Raw genomic sequence first — 23,223 nt, 5'->3', positions numbered from 1 at the left:
ATTTGCATCTGCTGGGTATTTGTTTTTGAGGTGGCTTATTGGCTGGGAAGAGTTTCAGCTGCCAGCTTTCAATATTTATGGCTGTTATTTCCTCCTGGGCAGTAGAGGTTTGTGCCATCCCTGCCTGGACCCTGCTCTTGGTAACAAGGATAGCAAGAGGTGTGAGATGATCTCTTGCTGGAGTTTGTGGTTTTCCTTGGGAACCTTTGTTTTTCTTCCCAAGCCATTTGAACAGGGGAGGGAAAGATGTTTGGCACTGGGTTTAAATGACAGGGGTGAGATGTGACCTGGTGGAGGACACTTTAACACTCAATCCTGTGGGATTCAGGTACCTGGGACACAGGGGGCTAAAGGCAGCACAGGTTTCTGTGCAAGCTGGTGACAAATCCTCCCTCTGCCCTGGGTGGCACAGACAGAGCCCACACAGAGATTTTTACACCAAACTCTCACCTTTCCATCCCAGAACTGCAATTCTGGCAGGATCTTTCCCTAGAAAGGAATGAAATGTTACCCAGGTGTCCAAAGGGCCAGGTTTGGTGGGGGAATAGTCCCCAGTAAAAGGAGCTGTTTGAATTGAGTGGTTAAGGAGCATTTCTGCCATTGACATGGTTTTGCTGTGCTGTAGATGGCGAGAGGAACAAAGATGAGACAGCTCTGAGTGAGAAAAAGAGCAGTGAGATTCCTCCAGCTCAGAGGTAAACAGTAACCTGAAAGTACAGCACTTGGGGGATGAAGAGATGAAACCACACATAGAGGGATTTAAAATTCTGGGATGCAGGACTTTAGAAAGAGTTTAGCACATTATTGTTTATTAGGAAAAAAAAAAGAAACAAAAAGTCACCAATTTCACCCTCAGAAATGCTGACAACAAGACACTGGAGGAAGGCAATCCCTGACATCAGCTCTGTGTTTGTCTGCCCATGCTCATAATTACTCTTATCAGACCATTGTTTGCATTTTACTTCCCAAAGATTATCTTTGTTTGCCAGACTTCTGGTAACTGGCAAAATGCTGATCCTGTGGAGACACTGAGATCACCATCAGAGCATATTGTAGAAACTCAGCAGTCATTCATGTCAGTGTGCTGACCAATTTAATAACACATCCTACATGTTCACTCTTGGTTTTCTTTTTCCTTAGAAAGGTCAGCCCTGCCTGGTCACAGACCTGTTTGCCTGAGAGCCCTGCTGTGATCTCTGCCCCTTCCAGAATGATCCCTCTGTCCCTCAGGGAAGCCTCACACTCAGCACCTTCCAGCCCTTCCAGGAGCTGGGCTGTGGAAGGCACAGCTGGGCCATGGGCTCCTGCAAAGAGCCTGTGCAGACCAAGAAGGGACAATTTCGGGGATCAGGCAGATTCAAGAGGTCACACAGCACAGCAGCAAAGACCTCCCTGCTCCGTGCATCACCCACCTCACTCCCCTGCAGGGAGCAGGTCATTCTGCCCGTGGGGCAGCTGGAGCAACATCCCCATGGACCACCTTTCACCAGCCAGCAAGGCCAGTGAGCAGAAGCTGGAAGAGCTGTGGAAAAAATCACCCCAAAATAAGTTGGAGCAACTCAAGAAGAAGATTCAGGAGCAGAAGCAAAGGCAGCAAGCAGGACCCTGGGAGCAGAAGCCCCTGATTTCTGCTAAAGAGCCACTGCCAAAAAGAGCCCTGAAGAGAAAGGTGTGCAGGGTGGGCTCTGCTCCTGCTGCTCCAGCTTACAGAGGTCAGTAGTAGTCTGGGATCCATGGAGAAAGGCTGGAACTGTGCGTTACCCAGCAGAGCTTTGGCACAGCTGAATAACTTCCCACACAGCTTCCCCCCCACCTTTGGTCCATGTTGGGCATCACCCATGTTCTTGTGATAAATCCATTTACTTCTGCAGCTACAAACCTCCCTGGGCTGTCCATCCCACCCTGCTCCCTCCTGAGGTCACTTCTCCACTGGATTTGCTTCCCCCAGCATGCACAAATTCATTCATTTCTTTCCACAGAATAGTAAAGAATTTGCTGCAAATCTGTTTTCTCCCCTTTCCTCCCACATCCTTTTGCCACATGTAAAGCATGGAATGGGACACAGCAGTACAGTAGTGCAGAGGCATCACAGGTATTTAAAGCAGGAATTGTGCAGTTCAGAGGCATTACAGGGGATTTGACAGTTCATTCAATGGAACCACTGTGGATCTGAAAGCAAATATTATTAGACTCTCCTTATCCTGCTCTGCTGCTAAATTTGGGGCTGAAGAACCCTCCATGTACAGCTGTCACCTTAGTTTAGTGTGGTTTAAGATCTCAGATTGCTGTGAGCAAGGCATGGAGCTGGGAGCAAGGCCTGCCTGGGGAGAGCCCAGCAACCTCCTCAGCCAAGGGGGATTACTGAGGGAATGTGGGACTAGAGGAGAGGAGCTGAAAAGCTGCACATAATAAATCTTATTGCTGTAATAGCATTAGTGTTAATTCATTGGGTGCTGGCATCCCTGTCACACACCACCAACTTCCACAGGCATTTCCCTTGGATTTGCTCCCTGTCACCTTTTACAGTGATGTTTGGAGGTGTGTTTTGGTGCTCCCCTGGGGTCTGTGGGAGCCAGACATCCCTGCTGCCACCTCCCCTTTCCAGCTGCATCAGGCAGTGCTTTCTGTCATGTAACCCCTCCTAATACCCAGAAGCCAAAGCCACAATCCGGGCTGAGCCTCTTTTGAACATCCCAAGGGAAGGCTAGTTTTGTTTTTAACCCAGATCATTTTATGTAACTGAGTCAGGGAACTGCCAGACAAACCATTCAACTTGCACAGCAGAGGCAGCCCGTGAGGCTGAGGATTAGCAGCTCCAGGCACTCAGTTCTGATGCATCTAGTTCAGTTTGTCTCCCTGTACTCTACCACTGAAAAAAGTGTGTCACAGCTGCTTGGCCAGATAATCCCTGTGTCACACACCTGCAGTGCAGCCCAGGGAGCCACTTCTGCCTTTCACACATCCACGAGCTCAGTGCTGCTGGGCACCAGCATCTGCACAGCTCCTGGGAGCCCTGACGGGTCTCAATACCCTGATTGTCTTGGTTTCAGTGCTCTGAACCTGAGGTCTGCTCTCTCCTTGCCTGATGAAGGGCACAGAAGGCCAGGCAGAAAGGGACTAATCATCCCTGGACAAGGAAGGGGCTATAAAAAAGCACCCAAGACCCCAGGTTAGCAATGAGGTAACATCACAGCTTGTTAGAGGCAACTTGCCCAAGCATCCAGTGTTTGTTAGAATGGATCTCCAGAGGTACCAAAGGGAAGGGGTCCCACTGCACCCACTGGATGTACCAGTTAGGTCAGGGCCATGCTGTATGGATAGACAGGGTCATGGATAAAACCTCAGGAATGAATCCAGGCCAATGCTTGCTTTGCTGGGACATCTGTACCACAAAAAAACCCCAAGAGTCCTGCTTGTTTGGTGACCAGCTTCATTAAAAAGACTCCTTGCTTTTGCATTCCAAGGGAATGGGACTGGGATTGGTTTGTTGGGTTCAGCAGTCATGTCTGAAGTTTGATTTTAGCTGCACACTAATTTTTTTCTGTGTTTTATTTTCCCATCCTGATTAAAGACCAAAGAGAGAGAAGCTCAGCACAGAGAATCCAAACGCAAAGCCAGAGGCAGCCTCCACCCAAATCCTCTCTTCTGAAAAAAACAGGAGGGAAAGGTAAGGATGAAAATCATGAGAAATTAGATGGTCTGATGGACAAAACTACTGGAAGCTGGTGGCATCTGGAAACTCACCCGCCAAAATTTACTGCTGGTTGTTAAATAACACCAAATCCTGGGATCCACAGCCAAGGACCCAGCAGGTTATATGAGCAGGTACCAAAGAAAATCAGTGAAGGAACCATCACTCATTCCAGGAGGTAGAAGATGACTCCTGGCAGCACAAGGTGAAAAGGCTGAATTTCTGGGTGAGCTGCAGGTGAATCGTGCTGAGGCCCCCAAAATGAGGTGTTAGAGTGGCCACCCAATCCAACTTTCTGTCACTGGACTTTTGGGTACTCTTTGGCAAGTCCCTTCCACACAAAACCCCCAGCCACTCCATGGGCAGAATTTGCCACAAGCACCCTCTGTGCCCATGGGCATCACCCAAAAACCAGCCTGTGTTACTTGTGACAATCTGTCACACCACTGCCTGCAGCAATTGAATGCCAGACCCGCCAGGATTAAAAATCATCAGAAGTGAAAAATAAGTCATATGTCCTCAGTGGGAAGAACTGTCTGTCACCTGTTCAGTTCTGTGTTCCCTGATGAATTGAGTGCCCCCAAAGGCAGGGAGGTCCTGCCAAACAAGGTGTGAAAAGTCAGATGAATAGTCCAGAACTAACTACAAAGTCGACAGTGGGAACAGGAATCTCAGTTGATGGTTCTCAGTTTTATTTGAGAGGTCTGAGGGCAGATTTGAATATCTGGTGCCATTTTACCCACTTAAGGCTATTACTTTGAGTAAAAGTGGTTGCATTCAGATTTTGTGGGGAACAAGGCAAAGAGTGGAAGTGCTGTGGGTTGTACTTCACACCAGCCAAGGTACCAGGGAAGTAACTTGAGTGAAAGAAAAAAAACCAAGTAGATGGAATTATGAGCATAGTTACATCCTGTGCTCTACTACCTAAGTATGATTTAAAATGCATGAAATATGTAATAATTTCCTTCTCCCTCCTTTTTTTTTTTTGTTTTAATGGATTGTTTGAAAAATGGCTTGATCTTCCTCTGAGAGTGGGTCATAATAAGACCATGCCACGTGAAGCATTCATCATTGTAACTGCCAGTGTCATGGTGTCTTTATTGGCTATTAGTTTCTGTCAGGGAAGGAGCCAAGGCAGGGCTACAAAGAGATGAATGAGGGGCAGGGGTCAGAGCCAGAGTACTCAGGAATTTGATGAATTATAAATTTGCTGTAGTTAACAAAAAATTAAGTCACAACAGCTATAAAATATTCATCTGTTCATAGGTAGGGGGGGAAAAAACTCACCCAGGAGAATATTTAAATCAAAAGATTTTCTTCTATTAACTGTTCTCATCAGAAATGCAGCTGCTCTTGAACTTTAGCATCATAGTTTCTGTAGTTAATGAACACTGTGCAGATAAAAAAGAGATTTAATTGAAATCAAACATCACGGTGAAGCAAAGATTGTTAGGTCTATACATTGGTTTGGTGTGTTCAGAGAAACTAAGAGTGTACAAAATAAGTGCACCCTTAGTTTTTAGTTCTGCTAAACTGGGAAACAAAGTGATCCAGCAAGTGTTTCCTTAAAGACACGGATGGATCCCAGCCCTCCTGAGCCCAACAGGCTCTGGCAATTCCATCCATGTTGCTGCTGTCACACACCAAACTGCACAGATCTAGTGCTTCATACTCTGAGAGCTTCCCAAGGAATTCCATGGGATTGTAGGAAGTGACTTCAGCCCCACAGAGAGTGAAGCTCTTCCTTGTCTGAAAAACATCATTCCCCTTGTGACACGACCTAAACCCACAATCCAGATGAGCCTCCAGAGCACTTCAGGGGCTGCTGCAAGTTAAAAAATAGAAGTAAATGGCTCTGACTCCATCAGTGGCCATGGTACAGAGGAGATGTTGCCTTGCAGCTGTTCCCAAAGCACAGGGGAATCTCAGGGCAATCCCACTGACCAGTCAGTCTCTGGAAGTTCTTCATGTCCAACAGCTTCCCTGACTCAGAGATGCTGCCACAACACACAGACAAGTTACTGAAGAGAAGCTGGAAAAGCCTGACTCAGAGCACTGAAACACATCTTTGAACTGATTTAAGAGTAAAATATTTCCTAGGAAAAAAAATAGCTTGAATATTTTAATTGGGAGAGAATCTGGGGGGAGGAAGGATTTCCATGCAAAACCCAACTAAGTACCTGTTTGGTCACCTTGAGCTGGAGAAGTGTTTGCAATAAATACATAATTGTGCAAGTATTGGCATGCTGTGAATGCAACCTGAAATTATGAAGTAAAACAGTGATAAATGTTGTCTATTATATGACACCGCCTATTAGGCAGCAGTAATTTGTTTGTGCCTCGTTCTGCATCATTTATATCTGCATTATACATTGTCCCTCATCCCGTGTCGTTCATTGATCCTTCCACACCACATCCTGCTGAGTCTCACCACTTTAAAAATGAATTAGTTTGCTCTAGTGAGTTTGAAGTAATCACAAGGAAAAGAATAATTTTGTTTTCCCCTTTCTGTCCAGTTCTCAAATGTGCTGGTACCCAAATAAAGACTTAATAGAGTTACAATTCTCTTTCAAAGAACATTTGGGGGCTAATCATAGAATAATAGAGTAATCATAGAATAATTCAATACAAATGCTGTATTTCAGGTGTGAAGCTACCTGGTGCTTCTGCATGGAGAGAAGGTCAGAAGTTGGCCAGAAAGTTGCTTGGTCGACCCCCTGAATTTCCAAATCTGAGGAGCAGAGCTGCAGAGCAGAGCACAGCAAACACCCTCGGTACAGCTGCTTCCCTCCAACACTGGGTGTTTTGGCACACACAAAAAAAGTGTTTTATCAAACCTGAGAGAAACAAAAGGTTTCCAGGCCCTTCTGAGCACCTTTTCCTTTAATGACTCTTGCAATAACAATTGACCACTTCAAATTTCACCTTTACAGATTAGATTTATCTTCTCCCTTGAATGTCACAGGTTTTACAACACCTGAAAATAGTGCTCAGACCTAGAGCAGGTTTTGAGATGCACATGACAGATACAGGAATTGATACTCTCTGGAGTAATAACACCACTGTTGTTTCCAAATGTTTCCTACAGAACTTGATAGAGGATTTGTGGCAATGCCAGCGATGGAAAACAGCTGGAGACACAAGGGAAGTGAAGCTGCAGGGAAGAGCCCTGAATTCCAAAGCTGCAAGGCTGTGGAAAGGGGCAGCAATGCACCAGCTGAGGATACCAACCAAGCACTCAGGGACCTCCACTTCCAAAGCCAGTTCCATGATGAAAGCAGACATACCAGGCTCCCAAAAGATACTGTAAAAGGAAAGGGATCCCTAGGGAATGTTCTGCAGCAATCCTTAGGGATCCATTCTCCTTCACCTGGACTTTGGGGCATAACTCCCTCTGCCTTCAGTGGGGAAAGGATAAAACCTTCATTAATGAAAGATGGAGCCAAGACCAGCACCTCAGGAAGCTGCAGCAGAGGGAAAAGTGCATCTCCTCAGAGACAGAAAGGCTTGAGCAGCCCTGCACAGAGAGGATCTGAGAAAGAAAACCTTAAGAACCCTTCAAAGAGGAGGGTAAACCTCAAAAAACCTCACCCCTACGGCCCCGAAACTGTGCGGGAATTCATGTATCGCAAAAAGGAAGAAAGAAAGAAAAAACTCCTTGAGGAGAAAAAGTCCTTGGTGGAGGCTGCAGAGATGAGGAAGAAGAGATTGCAAGAGGTGTACAGGAAACAGAGAGAAGCCATTGGGAAGAAATCAGGTCCTGACCAGATGCACAAGTTCATTGGGAAAACAGCTTCTGCAACAGGAAATCCTCAGGGTGAGCTTGAGCAGGTAAGTCCTCCAGGAGTGGCACATTGAAACCCCTCCAATCTTGATCAGCACCATGTAGGACATGAAACACTTCATTCAAATGCTTTGAGGTGTCAGGGAGAAAAGGTTTTATCTAGAAAAATGGTGCAATTAATTTGTAATTATGGCAAGAACTGCTGGGCTTATTAGTAGGGCTGAAACCTCGACTTCAGGGCCAAAAACCTGGAAATCTCCATTGCCTGAGCTGAAAGAACAGGTTTGCTGTGTGGTATGAGCAGTTTGCCAGTTACACGAGTCAATTATTAAGTGGAACAAAAGCCAGATATTACCCTCCTGATGTCATCTGTTCAATGCTTACACTGATGGCTCTTCTCTTTCAGGAGCAAACCAGTGGGGGAATCCGGGAGAGGAGTTCCATGGCCTGGGTGGATGAAGCATCCTGTCCTCTATTACATAAAGATCATGGAGGCAGGTACTCAGACTTCAAAAGCATCCTAGAAAGCCTCTTTCTCAGAACACACTGCAGACATATTTCATATTTCTCTCTCTCTTTTTTTTTTTTTTAAAACAGGAATCAACTTCAAAAAGGAGGGGCATTATCTCCTCCAGCACCACTGGAATGTGAATGCTGCTTTCTCAGTCCTCTGAGATGTGAAGACTTGAGGGACTGCTCTCCCCCAGCTCTGCATTCATCTCTGAGCTTTTCCCCTCCTCAGAAAGATGCAAAACCTTCCTCCAAGGACTGGACTTCTGGACTTTCTCCTTACAGGAGCAAACAGGAGCGAGTGAAAGCCATTCACAGTCTATCCAAGGAGCTTGAAGAAAAGATTGACGTGGCAACCAAGAGGCTGAGTGCAGCAAGCTGGGTTAGAGACTCTGCTGACAAAGCATGGGCACAGACAGCTCTGGACCTTTGCAATGAGTCTTCTTCTGTCCCAGAACTTGAGACTTCTAGGAACAAGGAAGACAGGACACTGACTGCACAAATGCTCCTGGATGCTGTTGATCCCAATGTGCTCCGTGTGTCATCCAACAGGGGATTTCATGGACTGGACAGGGTTGGACTTGGGGGTAGCACTGAGGGATCAACAGCCCTGGACAGACAGAAGGAAATGCTTGTTCTTTTGCCTGGTGGGAGTGCTGGGAGAGAAGAATTACCCTGGATCACTCACAGAGCAGGACAGAGGCACCTCAGCACTGGGGGAGACCTGAGCAACACATTGCAAGGTAAATCATGAAATGATGCAACAGGGAGACTCAGGTGCCATTGCCCCAGTCTTTCAAAGCTACAAAGCAGTGGTTAATCCTCATCTGCCTTGGGCTATTGGAAGTGTTGTGTCTTGGAAAATCCTTGAGTACTGGGTCTTCTAGACTTTACTTTCCTCTCACTGCACCTGTGAAACTATATCTTAATTCCCAAAAGAAAGGAATTATGAGCCTAACCCCATGTACTTGGAAATCTGTGGATAAGAAGAGCTATATAGAAGTTAAGTGCTCACACATAAGGAGGCAGTGAATAGATGCCAGAGCTTGGGCCATTTCATTTCTACAAAGAGCATATTTATTAAATGCCTTCATTTGTCTTTTTAAAAGGTTTCCCTGTGAGTAAGGGCCCCGAGGTGGACAGGAGCCTACTGCATGAAAAGCCAATAACCAGCCCAGCCTCTCCAGCTCACAGATTCCTCTCTGGAAGGTAAACAAACCTGGATATATTATTCTCTGCTGAATGTGCCGCACACACACACACACTTAAAATAAATAGCACCAATTCTGCACGGAGCAGACAGCTCTGTGCTGCTTACCCAGAGAATTTCCACGTAGGGCACAAACTAAAAGAGGGAAACCACCTATTTCTAGGGAGTTGGTGGATCAATGAGGAACATTGGGCTGAAGTTTTAGAGAGATGGAGCTGGATTTGTGCCCCAGGAGGGAGTGCTGGGAGCAGAAGGGGAGCTGTCTCTCGGTGCAGCCCAGCCCTGCCCGCCTGCCCGTGAGAGCGCTGCCTTCCCCTTCCCCCCGGAGCGGGGGCAGCCCCGGGGCCGGGGAATCCCCGGGAGCTGTGGGTGCCATGGGGGCGGTGGATCCTCCGGAGGGGTTGGGTTCCCCGGGAGCCGTGGGTTCCCTGTGGCAGGTGGATCTCCCGGGGCCGGTGGGTTCCCAAGTGATGGTGGATCCCATGGAAGCTGGAGATACCCCGGGGGCCGTGGATCCCTCGGGGGCGATGGATCTCTCGGCAACTGTGGGTGCCCTGGGGGCGGTGATGGATCCCTTGGGAGTGATGGATCCCCTGGGGGCGGTGAGTTCCCCAGGGGCTGTGGGTGCCCCGGGACCGATGCTTGCCCCGGGGTCTGTGGGTTCCCCAGGGGTTGTGAATCCCCTGGGAGCCGTGGATCCCTCGGGTCCGATAGATTCCCGGGTCCGGTGGATCCCCAGGGGTCTGTGTGTTCCCCTGGACCGATGTATCCCCGCATTCCTGGTCGGATTCCTCTCTCTCCTGCCGTTCCTCCCTCCCTCCGCCGGAGGGCTCCGGCAGCCGCGGGACGGGCCGGGGGTCCCTGCGGGCACCTGGAGAAAGCAGGGGTCAGAGCGTGGGGATGATTGAGGAAAATAGGTTTGGAAGTAGGAAATTTAGAAAAATGGATTAGATTAACGCGGGTTGTTTTCAGCCTGCCTTAATTAAATATTTAATGTAGATGGCGGTCGATATAAACCTCTCTGAATTTAGCCTGTGTCTTAGAGGGCAAAGACATATTTGTGTAACTGCCCCAGGTGGGTCATGTCTGGTGACAGGAGGGACTGTGAAGGGACGTGTTAGTTCAGACACAATCACTACTCAAAAATTGTCCAGAGAATTATTTCTCTGATTTTAGGCAACACCTGCAGGTGTCAGAACATGCCTTGCCCAGCCACGGAGAAGGACAAAGCCAGAGCCCCCTGAGGGGCCACACATCCCTACAGAAACATCTTCCCTGAGACAGTAAATCCCCTGAGCCCTGAAGATTACATATGACCTGGACAGGCATTACCAAAGAAAGGACATATGTGCAGCAAACTGGCAACCATGTCCCAAACATCCTGTTCAGAAGAGGGACGAGGTGTTGGTGCTGTGGGATCCTGCCAGGCAGGGATGGGCTGGCTCTGCTCCATGGGCACTCTGCTGGAGCCAGGCTGACTGTGCCAACCTACCTGCACCGAGCTGTAGTGGGAAAAAGAGCATGTTGTGGTTTTTTAAGTGAAGGTGGGATATTAAGCTCAGCATTCTTTTTAAGAAGATTGTTTACAGCTTTACAGCGCAAAAGTAAAGACGAGGAAAATGAAAATTGGAGAGATAAGCCCAGACAGCTCAGCTTACCAAAGTTATGAACTGTAATTACTGGAATTACCAGGAGTTAAACCCCTGTTCTTTGTGCACAACTACCACACTCACAAAGGTTGGGGTGATTTCTGCTCTGAGAGATCATTGCAAGGATTATGGAGCTGTTCTGTCACAGGAGATGGCAAATGTATAAAACATGAGCACTGGGCACTCAGAGTGTGCAGTGGAGAGAGTCAGAGCTGTGCCTGCACTGCACCTGGGGGAGCACAGAGCACCAGTCCTGGGGTCCATCATTCTTGTCGTGCTTCTCTGCAACCCTAATTCACAGCAATGGCAGTAGGGGCAGAACCCCCTGGGCCCCAATGGGAACAACCCCCCAGCTGTAAGGGACAAGCATCAGAGCAAGTGGAAATAAGACAGATTGCACTGATCTCCTGAACAATGCAATTACTGAGAAAGCAAAGCTCCCGTGTGTTCGAGCAGCCGAGGCAAAGAAAGTCTTCAGAGCAAAAAAAACCCACCAATAAAACCTCTCCAACCATAAATCACAACCCTGTTGCAAGTGCTGCTCCAAAAGATGAGGAGAGCCACTTGCAGATAAAATATTGCTGTATTTAGAGATTAGAAGTGGAAAGTGTTGCTCTGTTGTGAATGACTCCAGACTCATCTCCTTGTGGGCTGAGGGCTCCTTTGATGCAGCAGGGACAGTAAGGGGACAATACAATGCAAGACCACCCCATGTCTAACCTTTCTTAGCTACTGATAAAGTGGATAATACAAAGGTCAGAGTAAAAGCCTGGCTTTTGTCCTTGGCTTTTATTTTCATATTATCTACGGTCTAATTTTGCACCTTTCCTGGAGCCTGCACCCTCACAGGAAGGAAAAGAGGATAAGTCCTTTGGCACAAACCAGTGGGCAGCACATGGCAGGGACATGGTGAGGCTCCTGTCATCAGGTTATTCCTGAAGCTGATCCATTATCAACTGATTCCCACTGAGGGCACACAGATGAGATCAGACAGAAAGCCATGTGGTGAGGGAGCACCGGTTACCTCGGTTACCTCAGTCACCTCAGTTCCTCAGTCACCCCAGTCACCAAAGGAGGTGGCTGAGGAACTTTCCAGGGTCATGATATCTCCTGCTCCAGGAACATTTGCACTGTGAGTCCATGAACTCCATGTGGGGGTAGGGAGTGAAGGGAGCCTGTCTTTTGACTTGCACAGAAAACTTCCCTGGGCTTTGCTCCAGGAGGGGACAGTGCTGTGTCTGTAAAGCTCATCACCCTTGTGGCTGTAGCTGAGTTAGAAAATGTGATGGTAAAATCAGCTGAATTGGGTAATGCTCTGACTTCCACTGTTCCTACCACTGATAATAAGTTACGAATTCACAGTTGGCTCCAAGAGTTCATCTGAACAAAGCCACCTGTTAAAACTGACTGTTTGCTGGTCTCTTCACAAACACAAAACATCCAGTGCCGCAAACCCGGCGCTCTTGGACACGACCTTCTCCACAGCCACTTTCAACGGAACAGTTTTCTGTTTACATGTGTAATTATAGCTCTGAAAACAGCAACTCCATGCAAGAAATCCCACAGGTGCCTGTTGCCATAAGAAATGTTCCCATTTCATGCACGGCTGCCCTGCAGTCGCAGGGGCGGCTGACGGAGGTTTGTTGCTGATGCAAATGACTCACTGATGGGAATTCTCCAAACTGCCAGGAAACATGTGTGCAATCCCATCCTTACTTGGTTTCACTTACCTCTGTAAGTGAAAAAAAATCACAACACTTTGGCCATAAATTTAGATTTGAAAGCGCTCTGGGCAGGCTCAGGGCTGAAACAGTTGGATCACAGCTCTGTCTCCTCCTGTGGACCAAATAACACTTTCTCTTTAGCTGGTGCAAACCCAATTCCCTCCTCTGGGAATTGTGCTGGTTTGTGCCCACTGCAGAGCTGGCTGTGTCTGGAGGACAAGTGTTGCTGACCACTCCTGTGTAAAGCAAATATTTTCTATAGAATCTGCATTGACTTCCACTGGTGTCCTTCCCAGGACAGAGGCAGGCTTGGATTTAAACCTTGGCATCAGTCTCCTCAAACAGTAGTAGGCATTTCTCCAGAGCCAAAAGAACCCCCAGCGACTAAAAAACTGTCAAAACACAAATGCAGAGGCAAAACTCAGCGCATTTGCCCAATGAATATTAGAACAGCTTTTTAAGAAATCCCTGTTTCCTCTTCTCTTTCTCTCTCATCCACCTTTGCTCCCACTTTCTGGAGGATACATCCAAGATGCGTTAGTGGAAGCTGTTCTAATCGTTTTAGCAGTTTCTGGGTCATGAAAAACAAAGAAAAGCTTATTAACGAGAAAAATGAAATAAGATTTCCCTAAGCTGATTGCCCACAAAAAAAAAAAAATTTCCACATTCATTTTTCTCTGTAAAATAGAAAACATCTGTCACCATTTCAGTGTCTCAGTGTCCCTGCATGTGTTTCAGCCCAGGCTTGATCAATAAATGCCCATTTTCACACCTTCTTTCCTAATCTTTTTAGTTAAGCTCAAATAGTTACAGACCAAACAAAGTAAAACCAGTTAGGTGAGATCTTTGTCTGCAGGACTTGGTGCTGGCATTGTTTTGAAATATTAAAATATATATATCACTAGCAGATCTTACTTGGGCCACAGCCACGCTCAGCACAAGTCCCAGAACACTGGAACAGAGCTCAGTACTTTGTGTTGCTAAACAGATTTCTTTGCCAAGGTTCAGATTGTGCAACCAAGTCCCAACAATGGCACAGATTGTACAATGCAACCCTCATAAATTAAGCTTCCAAACTGCAAGGTTGTTGTTTCTATTTGCCACCAGGTTGAAAATATCCAGCTCTTTCAGAGCAGTAATTAGAGCAGGTAAAAATGAGTGTTGATAGCTTTCCTGACAACATCAAGGTACAAAAAAGAAGATTTCGTACGTTGGCAGGTATGACTTTTCAGGGAGCCTTTTGTTTCCATTTGACAAAATTTAGTAGTTTTGTTAAAATGAAATAACCATTTTTTTTTTTTTAGTTCAGAAGGTTGCTTATACACATGCACGATCTCAAAACCTCGGTAATTGTTGTTGTCACCTTGGCACAGCCCTCAGAGAGGACTCTCGGCGCAGGGGGCTCACTGTCGACGTGAGACTCTTTTGAAAGTTCAGAACCCAGAGGAAAAGCCCAAACAGTGTCCTGGAGAGAGCCTGAGGATCCCAAACAGCCTGAGCTTCCAGCCCTGCACTGCTCTGAGCACCAGAACTGAGACTGATGGCTTGGAGCAGGACTTGGGTAAGGTGGCATCTCCCGGGGGGTCAGAGCGCGGTGGTCACTCAGTGCCCTCCCAAGGTGCTTCTTATGCTGTTGCAACAGGATGAATGTTCTGTTCTCCTTCATTGCAAGAGAATTCTTGCTGATGGTTCTGGCTTGGGCTGAAAAAATTTCTGGGGTGACGAGGGATTTCAAATAGATGATTTGTGTTCCACGTATCGAAGGCGAAGAATGAATATATGAAAAAATGTCCCCTCAACGTTCATTTTACAGTCTAACACATAATATGACATTTTTATTAAAATGGCATAAAATGCAACAGGAATTCCTTGCCTTTTCCATGCAGGGCTGTGCTGTCTCTCAGGTGTGAGTTCAGCAGTGTCACTGTGACAGCTACAGACAGTCCCTGATGGAACAAACCCCTTTGAGCTCAGAGACATTTCCAGCACTTTGCAGCTTCATCCAGGGGTCTCCAGGAGCCTTACAATTAATTTTTCATAATTACCACATCAGAGCAGCATGAAATATTGCCCTGCCTGTACAGCAGGAGGCATCAAGGCACAGGCCATGGACAGGGGTTCCAAAGGGTGCAGGAGGAGTGGAGAGATCTACTGCAGGGAGCTCAGGGCTGGCCAGGGCTGGGGTGCAGGACATCGCTGCTTCTGCCCAGAGCAAAGGTTTGCATAGAAACAAGGGAAAGTTTGTGGCTGAAAGGGTTAAATGACAAACAGTAGCGTGCAGACCAAGAGATCTCTGCCTGCTTCCACCAAACAGGAGCAGATGGTGCATTGTTTTAAGGGCTTTTCCGAGACAAAAGGACAAGATCAGATAACCTTTCCTCAAAGAGGGTACTTACAAAAAGCCTTTGCTCTTATTAAGGATTCTTCATTGTTTTCCCCACAACATTTTATATGTAATATTGGATTTTGAGGTGATGGAGAAGCCAGCATTGTTTACTATGCTTCTCCCTACCCCCCAGGGACTAGGAGGGCATCCTCTGGGGTTGGACAGCAAGTCTGTTGTCTGAAGTGTTTACCATAAGCGAAAGACAATGTATTTATTTACTATTGATAAGTAAGGGCCCGATCTGGCATAAATATCCTGCCATCCACCATTCACCACAGGAACAATAGGAACTGCTTCCTCGTGTCTGTGCCAGGAGAAACCTCCACCTTCCCTGGGAGCCCAAGGCTGGGCTGTGAAGCAGCACCTCCACCACGGCCACGCTGCTGCAGATGAGGCACAGAACTGTCACGCCGGGGACAATGTGCCTTTGAAATATGGGTCACAAGTGGGGCTGTTCACCACCCTCAGCAGGAACGGGGCATTCAGAGCCGGGGCCGCATTGTCTGCTCTGAGGCATCACCCCAGCAGTTGGTTCTGGGCTTTCACAGAGCACAGAAGTCACCCTGCACGAGCAGCATAATGAGGGGTGATTATACAACTGCTGCCAGACAAACATATTTACCTTTAAAGGGGTACTTGCATCACCTAATCTGTACCTGCTACGCCAAAGGCGTGAAAAAATTTCTGTAGTAAAAATACTTGGCAAAATTACAAATTTCATTTTCAAGCTTCATCAAGCAGAGTATGAGAAGCAGATATTCACAAAATATTTGTAACTCTTTGCTACCTGCAGTAAGACTAAACTTGTCCCGAACTGTTGAATTTTTTTTTTTAAACACAGCCAGTGTAAGATCCAGAATTGCAAATCCTATAAGCACATGCTGTGGTGAACAAAAATAGTCTCCACAGACACTGGGAAGTATTTCACATAGTTCTTATTTCTAATCAGTTTAGGCAAAACACTTGGTATAACCGAGTGAGCTGATAAGGAAGTGGTTTACATATTACACCACTACATAAAATCTTTCCATTATTGCTGCTAGAACACCAGGTCTCTTCCATAGGGAGCTGAGGAGATGAGCTACACTTTCCTTGATACTTCAGCACATTCCCTGAATAGAGCTCACAGTACCCAATTTTCTGTATTGCCATCAAATAAGAGAACTAGATGATTTAAAATAAACCCAATATTTTGCCTGTGCCCCTTCCTAGAGCCTTGTGATTGGCCTATGAGCCAGACTGGACTAAACGAGCCAGAAATCCCATTTCATCAGACCAGACATTTTTCTTTCTTTCTTTCTGTTAATATTGGAGAGATAACAAAGTTTAAGCCAAAATTAACTGTTAAAAGAGTATTTTCTAAATGTTGAAGCTTAAGCCTGTCTACTGCTTTAAAGTAATTTGCATTAGGAAAGGAAATGGAGTGTTTCCATTATTCTTAAAATGCAGAATTTTAACCAGAATTACAAGGAAAATGTATTCAATGTAACATCTTTCCCCTAAACCGCTGATTGACATATTTTCTCATATCACTAGAGGGAGCTGCCTTCTTGCTTCTAGCAGAGGGAGAACTGATTAAATTGGTGGAATCAGCACAGAAGTGTATCAGCGTGGTTTCAGCTAATTGTGCTCTGATTGATAGCACCGAGCTAAGGCAGCTCTTCCTGTTCCCTTCCAAAGCTTCAGTGAGCTCCATCCTCAGCCTGCAAACACCTCCGAAGTGTCTGCAGTGATGGGGTCGTGACTTGAGGGAATTTGGTGTAACTGATGAGGAACAGAAGGACCATTCCATGGAAATTCGGGCTGGTGGTTGGGTCCAGGTTCAGGCCCAGCTCTCTCCTGATCTCCTGCAGCAGGAGCTGCCCTGCTGCTCTGCGGGAGGGGCAGCAGCAGGGTGAGGTGCTGCCATGTGCTGCAACATCTGGCTGGGAGCTGAACTCGGGCCAACCCTCCACACCAGAGGATTTAGACACAAACACAGACTATGTGGAGGGCAGGAGCAGCACAGGCCACATTAATCCCTTTGTTTAGTAAGCAGCTACTCTTCAGTGACAAGTGGGATACCAGACGTATTTATAAAGGAGAGAAGAACCTGATTCAGCAGCCCTGGAAATGCACATTCTCCCGGGTACTCCAGGGTGCAGATCAGCACATCGATTTTCCTGAGTGAACAAGCACAGCCTTCAAGTGGAGAGTCTCTTGCTCAGGGGCTGCTCTTGGCTCACAGGTCCTGCTGAAGGAGGGCCAAACAGCCTGTGCTGGGTTTCTCAGCTGTGATCAGGAGTTACCAGCCCTCTTTTCTGCACCTCCATTTACCTGTCATCACTCCAGCTCTGTTCCTGCACATTAACAGAGGGCTGGAATGCTGGGTGGTGTTGCACTCACCTCCCTTACCTGAGCAACACCTTGAAATAATAAAGCAATTGAGCCAACACAGTAATTTTGGAGAGGGGAAGGATTGCCCAAAAGGGGGCAAATGATCAATTCTTTCTGGACCTGTTGCTCTGCTCCACAGCAGCATTTCAGGACTCTTTGCACCCCGTATTCCTGCACAGCCAGGGAATTAGGAAGTCAAAGTTGTGCTCATGCTAAAGTTGCAAGTGTGTATTTTTGTAATAGCTGGGTTGGTCTGATTGCTGACATGGGCAGAAAGAGGAAAAGCTGTCCTTGAGTAAAGCAGCAGTAAAATGCTTCTGCCTTGCTTCAAGTGATTAGAAAAATGAGACTTTTAGCCTGGCTTTTTTAATTATGTGTCAGGGAGATTCTACAGGGCTTTACTGAGATTCTGCAGGTGCAGCGGAAAGTGATTTAATAAATAGCATTTTTTTCCCAAGACTGAGTGTGTGCACGTTGGAGCTATCTGGGGAGGCAGTAAAATGCCATTCATCATCACAGAAAAGGATGGGAAGTTTAGCCAGATGGCATTTTCTTTAATGCAGGATGTTACAACACAAGAAATGCATCTGGAAATAGCCACAATTAGGAAAATTATGCTCAAAAGCAGTGAAAACAGATCAAACTTTTTAATCACTTCGAGATCAATACCAGTGGTCAGGCTTTGAGCAGAACAACAATAGCATTGTTCAGTTTGAGGCACAAATTAGAAATATTTGCCAGGTTTTAAACTATATCCCAATAGATGATCATACTTCCAAGTGGCCCAGCTATTAGTATTAAAAGCTACTCAGACAACTTAGCATCAACAAATTTAGCTTGCTTTTTTTTTTTTAATAAAATGATCTTATTTGTTAGTATTGAAGGAGCTTTTGAAAGTGGTGTCTGTTTACCTGCTGAAGAACTGTTCACTTTTCTTTTTTTTTTCTCTATTGCATTGCTTCAAAATTTCCCTGTAGAGACAACAGCTCTTTCACCCACTCAGTTTTCCTAAATATGCCATTTCACAAAATCATCTCTAGCAACTACCAGCATTAAAAAGTCTGAATCAGTCCTCAGAATTAGCAAGATTGGCTAAAACCAAAAATACTTCTAAAAGGATGAACTCTTCCTTTGACATGTGATTCCTAGGTAATTCAGTGTGATTTTGCCTTTTCCAGCCACCCTCCAAACCCATGAAATGTCCATTACTAAAATAAAAGATGAGATTTCTCATCCAGTCCCTTGATTCTGAGAAGGAGGGGGTTAAGAAAACCCTCCCATAGTCAGTGGTAAGTGAAATGTGCAGTCAGGCTGTTCATAAAAACAGAGCAGCAGCCTAATAGAAAATCTGCATCAGGCTGGAAGATTTAATATTTTATTTCACTCACACCCACATAAACACAAACCCCATCCTGGTATGCAAACAAGGCCACATCTCTGCTCCTCCTGTGTTAAAGATCCTTCAGTATTTAAAGCAAAAACAAACCCTGCATGTTGTGGGCTTATCCTGCAGCGTGGGGCAATTTGGATTCAGATGATCTGGAGAGAGACACAGATTTTATCTCAAGTTTCCAAGCCAAACCTATTTCTATTTATGACCCCCACTTCAATTCATTTATGACTCTGGTTGCTGTGACAGTGGCACAGCACAGAGTAAACACCAGACCTGTTTGCATAAGCTGAGCAATTCATCTGAGGAGCTCAAAGCAGCCAAGAACATATCTCTGGTAAACATTACATCACCTGCAGTGTCCAAGACAGGCAGGGGAGTTACAATAAGGAAGGAGCAGGGAGATAGGTGCCCGTGGAACAAGAAAGAAAGCATCTCCACTTAAAAATGAAAGCTTTTTTCCAGGGGTTTTTGTCCCCCTGTGGCAAAAGAGGAATCAGCCTGCACCCCTGCACACATGGAGGGGGGACAAGGGATGCAGCTCAAGTTCCTGAAGAAATGACCTGTTGGGAAGCTTTTCTTTTGTACCTGGTGGATCTAATCCCATTGGTGCAGCAAAGGAGCAGTGGGACCAAGAGTGACAATAACCCACACTCTGGAATTCAGGCTCAGAACAGGAATTGTTCCCCAGTCCTCTTTCCTGGCATAGACCCTCAAGTTCTACCTCTTCCCAATACTTGCAGGACTTCGTGCTCACAGATTTTTTGACAGGATGTAGGGAGTGACATTTTCCTTCTGCAGTTATGGCAGAAGAAGTAAATGTATGCAGAGAAGTTATTTTGGGAATAAAGGCAGATGTCAGATTTGGGACACTTCCAAAAATAGGCCCAGGGAGGATTCAAAAGGAAAATGCAGTAGGAGCAATGTACACATTCCCCTTGTGATGATCCCTTGTTTATATATCAGGACTCAGACACGTTTGGGAAGTACAGTCAGGTAATGCAGCAGAGAAGGCTGAGAAACAGATGCCCTGGAACTCTGTTGGCAATACCTTGGTACTGTCAGATTATTTCCAAGGTGTACTGGCCTCAGTGGTGAGCCAGCAAGTCAGCCCTGCTGGGAAAACACTTCATAAATGCTTAAATACCAAAGGATTTTGTCGGTGTAGAAACACACTTTCAGGGCAGCAACTGGAATCTGAAGGGATCTGGTTCCACTGTCTGCCCCTGGTTAACTCTGATATTTCTCCAGCTGGCAGCCATTAAATGAAGAACAGGTTCTTTTAATTAAATGGTGACTGTTACCATCTATCTTCTAAACTTCTGCAGGTGAGGGAGACTGTAGCTACACAGAGCTGGAACACAAACACAGGAGCCACCTGGACATTTTGAGGCAAACCTCCCTACTGCTGGCTCACAAACTGAAGGTCAGTGAAGGTGCTGCTGTCCCTGGATTCAGGTGTGCTTAGGTGATAATCAGCTGATCTGCAGCACGTTTATAAACCCCCAGGGAGCTATAAAGGAGAGGTACCAGCCTTTATTTGCTGTTTGGAGATCTTCCTGTAGCTCTGGTGGGTAAGAACAGGTTGCTGTGCTGCAACCAAAGCAGTGTTTGTCCTGCCCTTCTCTCGGAGCTTGCTGCCCTTTGCTCCCCAGCTTTGAGGTGCTGTGTCACCTGGTTAAAAACACCATTTATGGTGTGTCATTTCCTAACACAGATCCATCAGCTCCAGCAGAAACAGCAGCTTATGGTGCTGAGGGAGAAAGCAAAGCAAGAGGTTCAGGAAAGCCAGAGGTTTTTGAGTGACTTGCTGCAGCACAGCTCTGAGGTAAGTTATCATTTCATACCCTGGGTTAACACCTCTAGGTTCAGCAAAGTGTTTCTCCAATCCCCACTGGGTTTTATTCTCACTTAGAGTACCTGAATCAAAAGAGGTTTTTTAACTCATAAAAGCTGTAGATCAGGGTAACTTTTTGGAAGTGCTCGGGTCTCTCAGGTAACAGAGTCCCTTAGACTGTCACTTGGAGTGTTGGTCTGAAATCACTGAGGTGCTGCAGCTTTTGGTGTCTATGGCTGGTTTTGTTGTGAAATCAAGAGAAGGTTTTGAGTTCTCAAGAGACAATCACAGTGATCCTTGCTCAGGCACGACAGACTAGTGAGACGATAATATTGACCAAAAAGTATCCTTTGCATTATTTACAACGAGGTGCTTTCCCAAGAAGACAGGGAAGAAGGCTTTGAAGTTCTGCCTTTCAAAAAGATCATGGAGGTCTATGGATAATTTCTGTGTGTGCAGGAGTGCAGGAGCTCCAGAGGCAGTGATCCTTCTGTGCCAGGATTGTCCCACACAGAGCAAACACGGAGAGGACACTGGTTGGAAGGTGACCACGCTGCTGGCAGGTACAGGAGGCAGGATGCAGTGAGGCACCCTGATGATTTGACTGTGGTTTGACTGTATGAACAATTTAGGGCACTAAAGCAATTGCAATACAGTCCTTTTACTCTGATTTATGCCCAAACCATAATATTAACACCTTCCAATCTTGGGGGAGATGCTGCATTTTTAAAAGGTAGAAGGCCCTTTGAAACTTGTGGGACAACATAATTTTCCTCATTTTGCATTACCCTCATATACCCTGGTGGGAATGAGAATATTGTATGTGCACATTTTTATGTTCATTTAAAGTGGCATAAAGACCTGAGAATTGCTTCCAGGGTCTTATGGATGCAATTACCAGAAAGGCACCTTTGCACAGCTAGAACTTTCAACATCACATAAAAATGAGCAGCATTCTGGTTTGAAAAAGATTCAGCTTCCACAGAGGCTTAGCTACGAAAGGTAGGAATTGAAATAGTAACTCTGACTGCAATAAGGAAATATTTCCATTCTTTCTTACCTTCAGTAATCAAGAGATGTGTTCACTGAAACAACCTGCATTGAAGATAGAAAGAGATCACACTCCAGTGGACCCCAAAGTAGTGGGAGAGAGAAAACCTCTGGGAGGAAGAGGTTCATATTGCTCAGTGCTGCAAGAAGGTGAACGCTAAGTTGAAGGATTTGGTGGTAGAGGGAAAACAACACTTCTTAACACAGCATTAGAAACAGTGAAACGTCCAGGGGCTGGGATGTGCAATCACAGGATGGCTTGGGTTGGAAGGGACCTTAAAGATCATCTCATTCCAACCCTTGCCATGGGCAGGGACATCTTCCCCTAGACCAGGATGATGAAAGCCCCATCCAGCCTGTCCTGGAACAAAATTTGGTAACTGACTTTTAAAATTTTGATGTAAACACTTACATTCATTATCCATATCTAAACCACAGCGATCTCCCTTTGTACTCTGGACCTCTCTACAGAAAATTATCTTGGGAGCTGGGAGTTATTTACCCTATTGATGGGCCCCTTTTTCCTTTTTACCTGTTTACCATGATTGCACTTAAAAGAGAGTTTAGTTCATACCTTGCTCCTGTGAGTGAACAGCCATGGGGTGACTCCTCCGGCTCTGAGGGCAGTGCATGGGTCTGGCTTCCAAGTCTTTGCGAAGGTGCCTTGAATTTGGGAATGGACGTTAACTTGTACTGTGGGAGTTGGTTTTTTCGGTCTCTCTTTTTCCTTCTGTTACAGATATTTCATTTATAGTGACGTTAATTCCTTTCCTTAGGATCCCTGGCAGCAGATCACAGGGAGCCACTGCACAACCATCAAACTGCACATCTGTTGTCACCTCTGGTGGCTCTGCCCCATGGGGAGACCTGTGCAAGGGACAACTCTGGAGAGAGCAGTGACCAGGCCAGCTGTGACAGCCAGGTAACACCAGCTCTGGGAACAGTCTGAGGGGTGTTTTTCTCTGAGTTCGAGGTGGTTTTGGCTTTTAGTCCCTCTATCAGTGACTCTGACGCTCTGCTCTGTCCCCAGTGCAGCGCAGCCATTCCACTCCACGGAGGCTCCAGCCCGTTCTGCCGCCTCAGCCTGGCCCTGGCGCAGCAGTGCCTGAGGGGAGAGGAGCTGCGGGCTCGACACCAGGCCTCCCTCCTCCAGCTCCGCAAAAAGGCTCTGAGGGAGAAGGCCAGGGCTGAGCTGGCCTGGCTGGGCCACCAGAGACGGTGAGGGGGCACAACGGGCAGGACACCAAACCTGCCATGGCGGGGACAGGGCCCTCAGCGCCAGAGACCTGCCAGGCCAGGGCTACTTTTCTTCTTTTTCTTCCTTTCAGGGAAAGAGAACAAATATAAAACCCGTCTCTCAGAAAGCAAGTGTAGGTATAGTAGAAGAGGAGAGGAGTCTGCATGGTTTTAGTCTCTCCAGAGCAGAGCTGAGCTTCCAACTGCAGCCTCCTTTGGGGTGGTGCAAGGCGCCAACTGGGCTGAGGAGCCCTCAGGGACGGTGAGGGGTGTCCCTCAGCACTGACTGGGATGAGGAACCCTCAGGGACAGTGAGGGGTGTCCCTCAGCACTGACTGAGATGAGGAACCCTCAGGGACGGTGAGGGGTGTCCCTCAATG

The 23,223-nt window shown here is 46.6% G+C and overlaps 3 protein-coding genes across 3 annotated transcripts in view; 2 read left to right on the top strand and 1 right to left on the bottom strand.

The window, feature by feature from the left end:
- The window catches only part of GPSM1 (G protein signaling modulator 1), a 110,135-nt gene extending 87,741 nt beyond the window's left edge, over nt 1–22,394 (bottom strand). The window contains exon 1 of the mRNA XM_027650253.1: nt 22,182–22,394. The gene's annotated coding sequence lies outside the window, so the exon portion shown is untranslated. The remainder of the gene's footprint in view (nt 1–22,181) is intronic.
- On the top strand, nt 1,156–19,989 carry CCDC187 (coiled-coil domain containing 187). The gene is made up of 9 exons (XM_027650292.1): nt 1,156–1,712; nt 3,572–3,667; nt 6,337–6,465; nt 6,780–7,522; nt 7,882–7,990; nt 8,073–8,122; nt 8,218–8,367; nt 9,633–9,797; nt 19,972–19,989. The coding sequence occupies exons 1-9, from the start codon at nt 1,211–1,213 to the stop codon at nt 19,987–19,989; spliced, it is 1,962 nt and encodes a 653-aa protein (XP_027506093.1). The 5' UTR covers nt 1,156–1,210.
- Nucleotides 14,120–23,223, top strand: part of LOC113950431 (centrosome-associated protein 350-like) — a 20,426-nt gene continuing 11,322 nt past the window's right edge. Inside the window, exons 1-7 of the mRNA XM_027650291.1 lie at nt 14,120–14,129; nt 20,049–20,146; nt 20,438–20,548; nt 21,017–21,120; nt 21,624–21,757; nt 22,384–22,529; nt 22,638–22,825. Coding sequence (XP_027506092.1) covers nt 20,468–20,548; nt 21,017–21,120; nt 21,624–21,757; nt 22,384–22,529; nt 22,638–22,825 — 653 coding nt within the window. The 5' untranslated portion in view covers nt 14,120–14,129; nt 20,049–20,146; nt 20,438–20,467. The remainder of the gene's footprint in view (nt 14,130–20,048; nt 20,147–20,437; nt 20,549–21,016; nt 21,121–21,623; nt 21,758–22,383; nt 22,530–22,637; nt 22,826–23,223) is intronic.

Source organism: Corapipo altera, unplaced genomic scaffold, assembly GCF_003945725.1.
Source record: "Corapipo altera isolate COAL_440 unplaced genomic scaffold, ASM394572v1 268, whole genome shotgun sequence".
Classification (NCBI taxonomy): domain Eukaryota; kingdom Metazoa; phylum Chordata; class Aves; order Passeriformes; family Pipridae; genus Corapipo; species Corapipo altera.
Note: the sequence above shows the minus strand (reverse complement) of the source record. Positions and strands in the feature narration are given on the sequence as shown.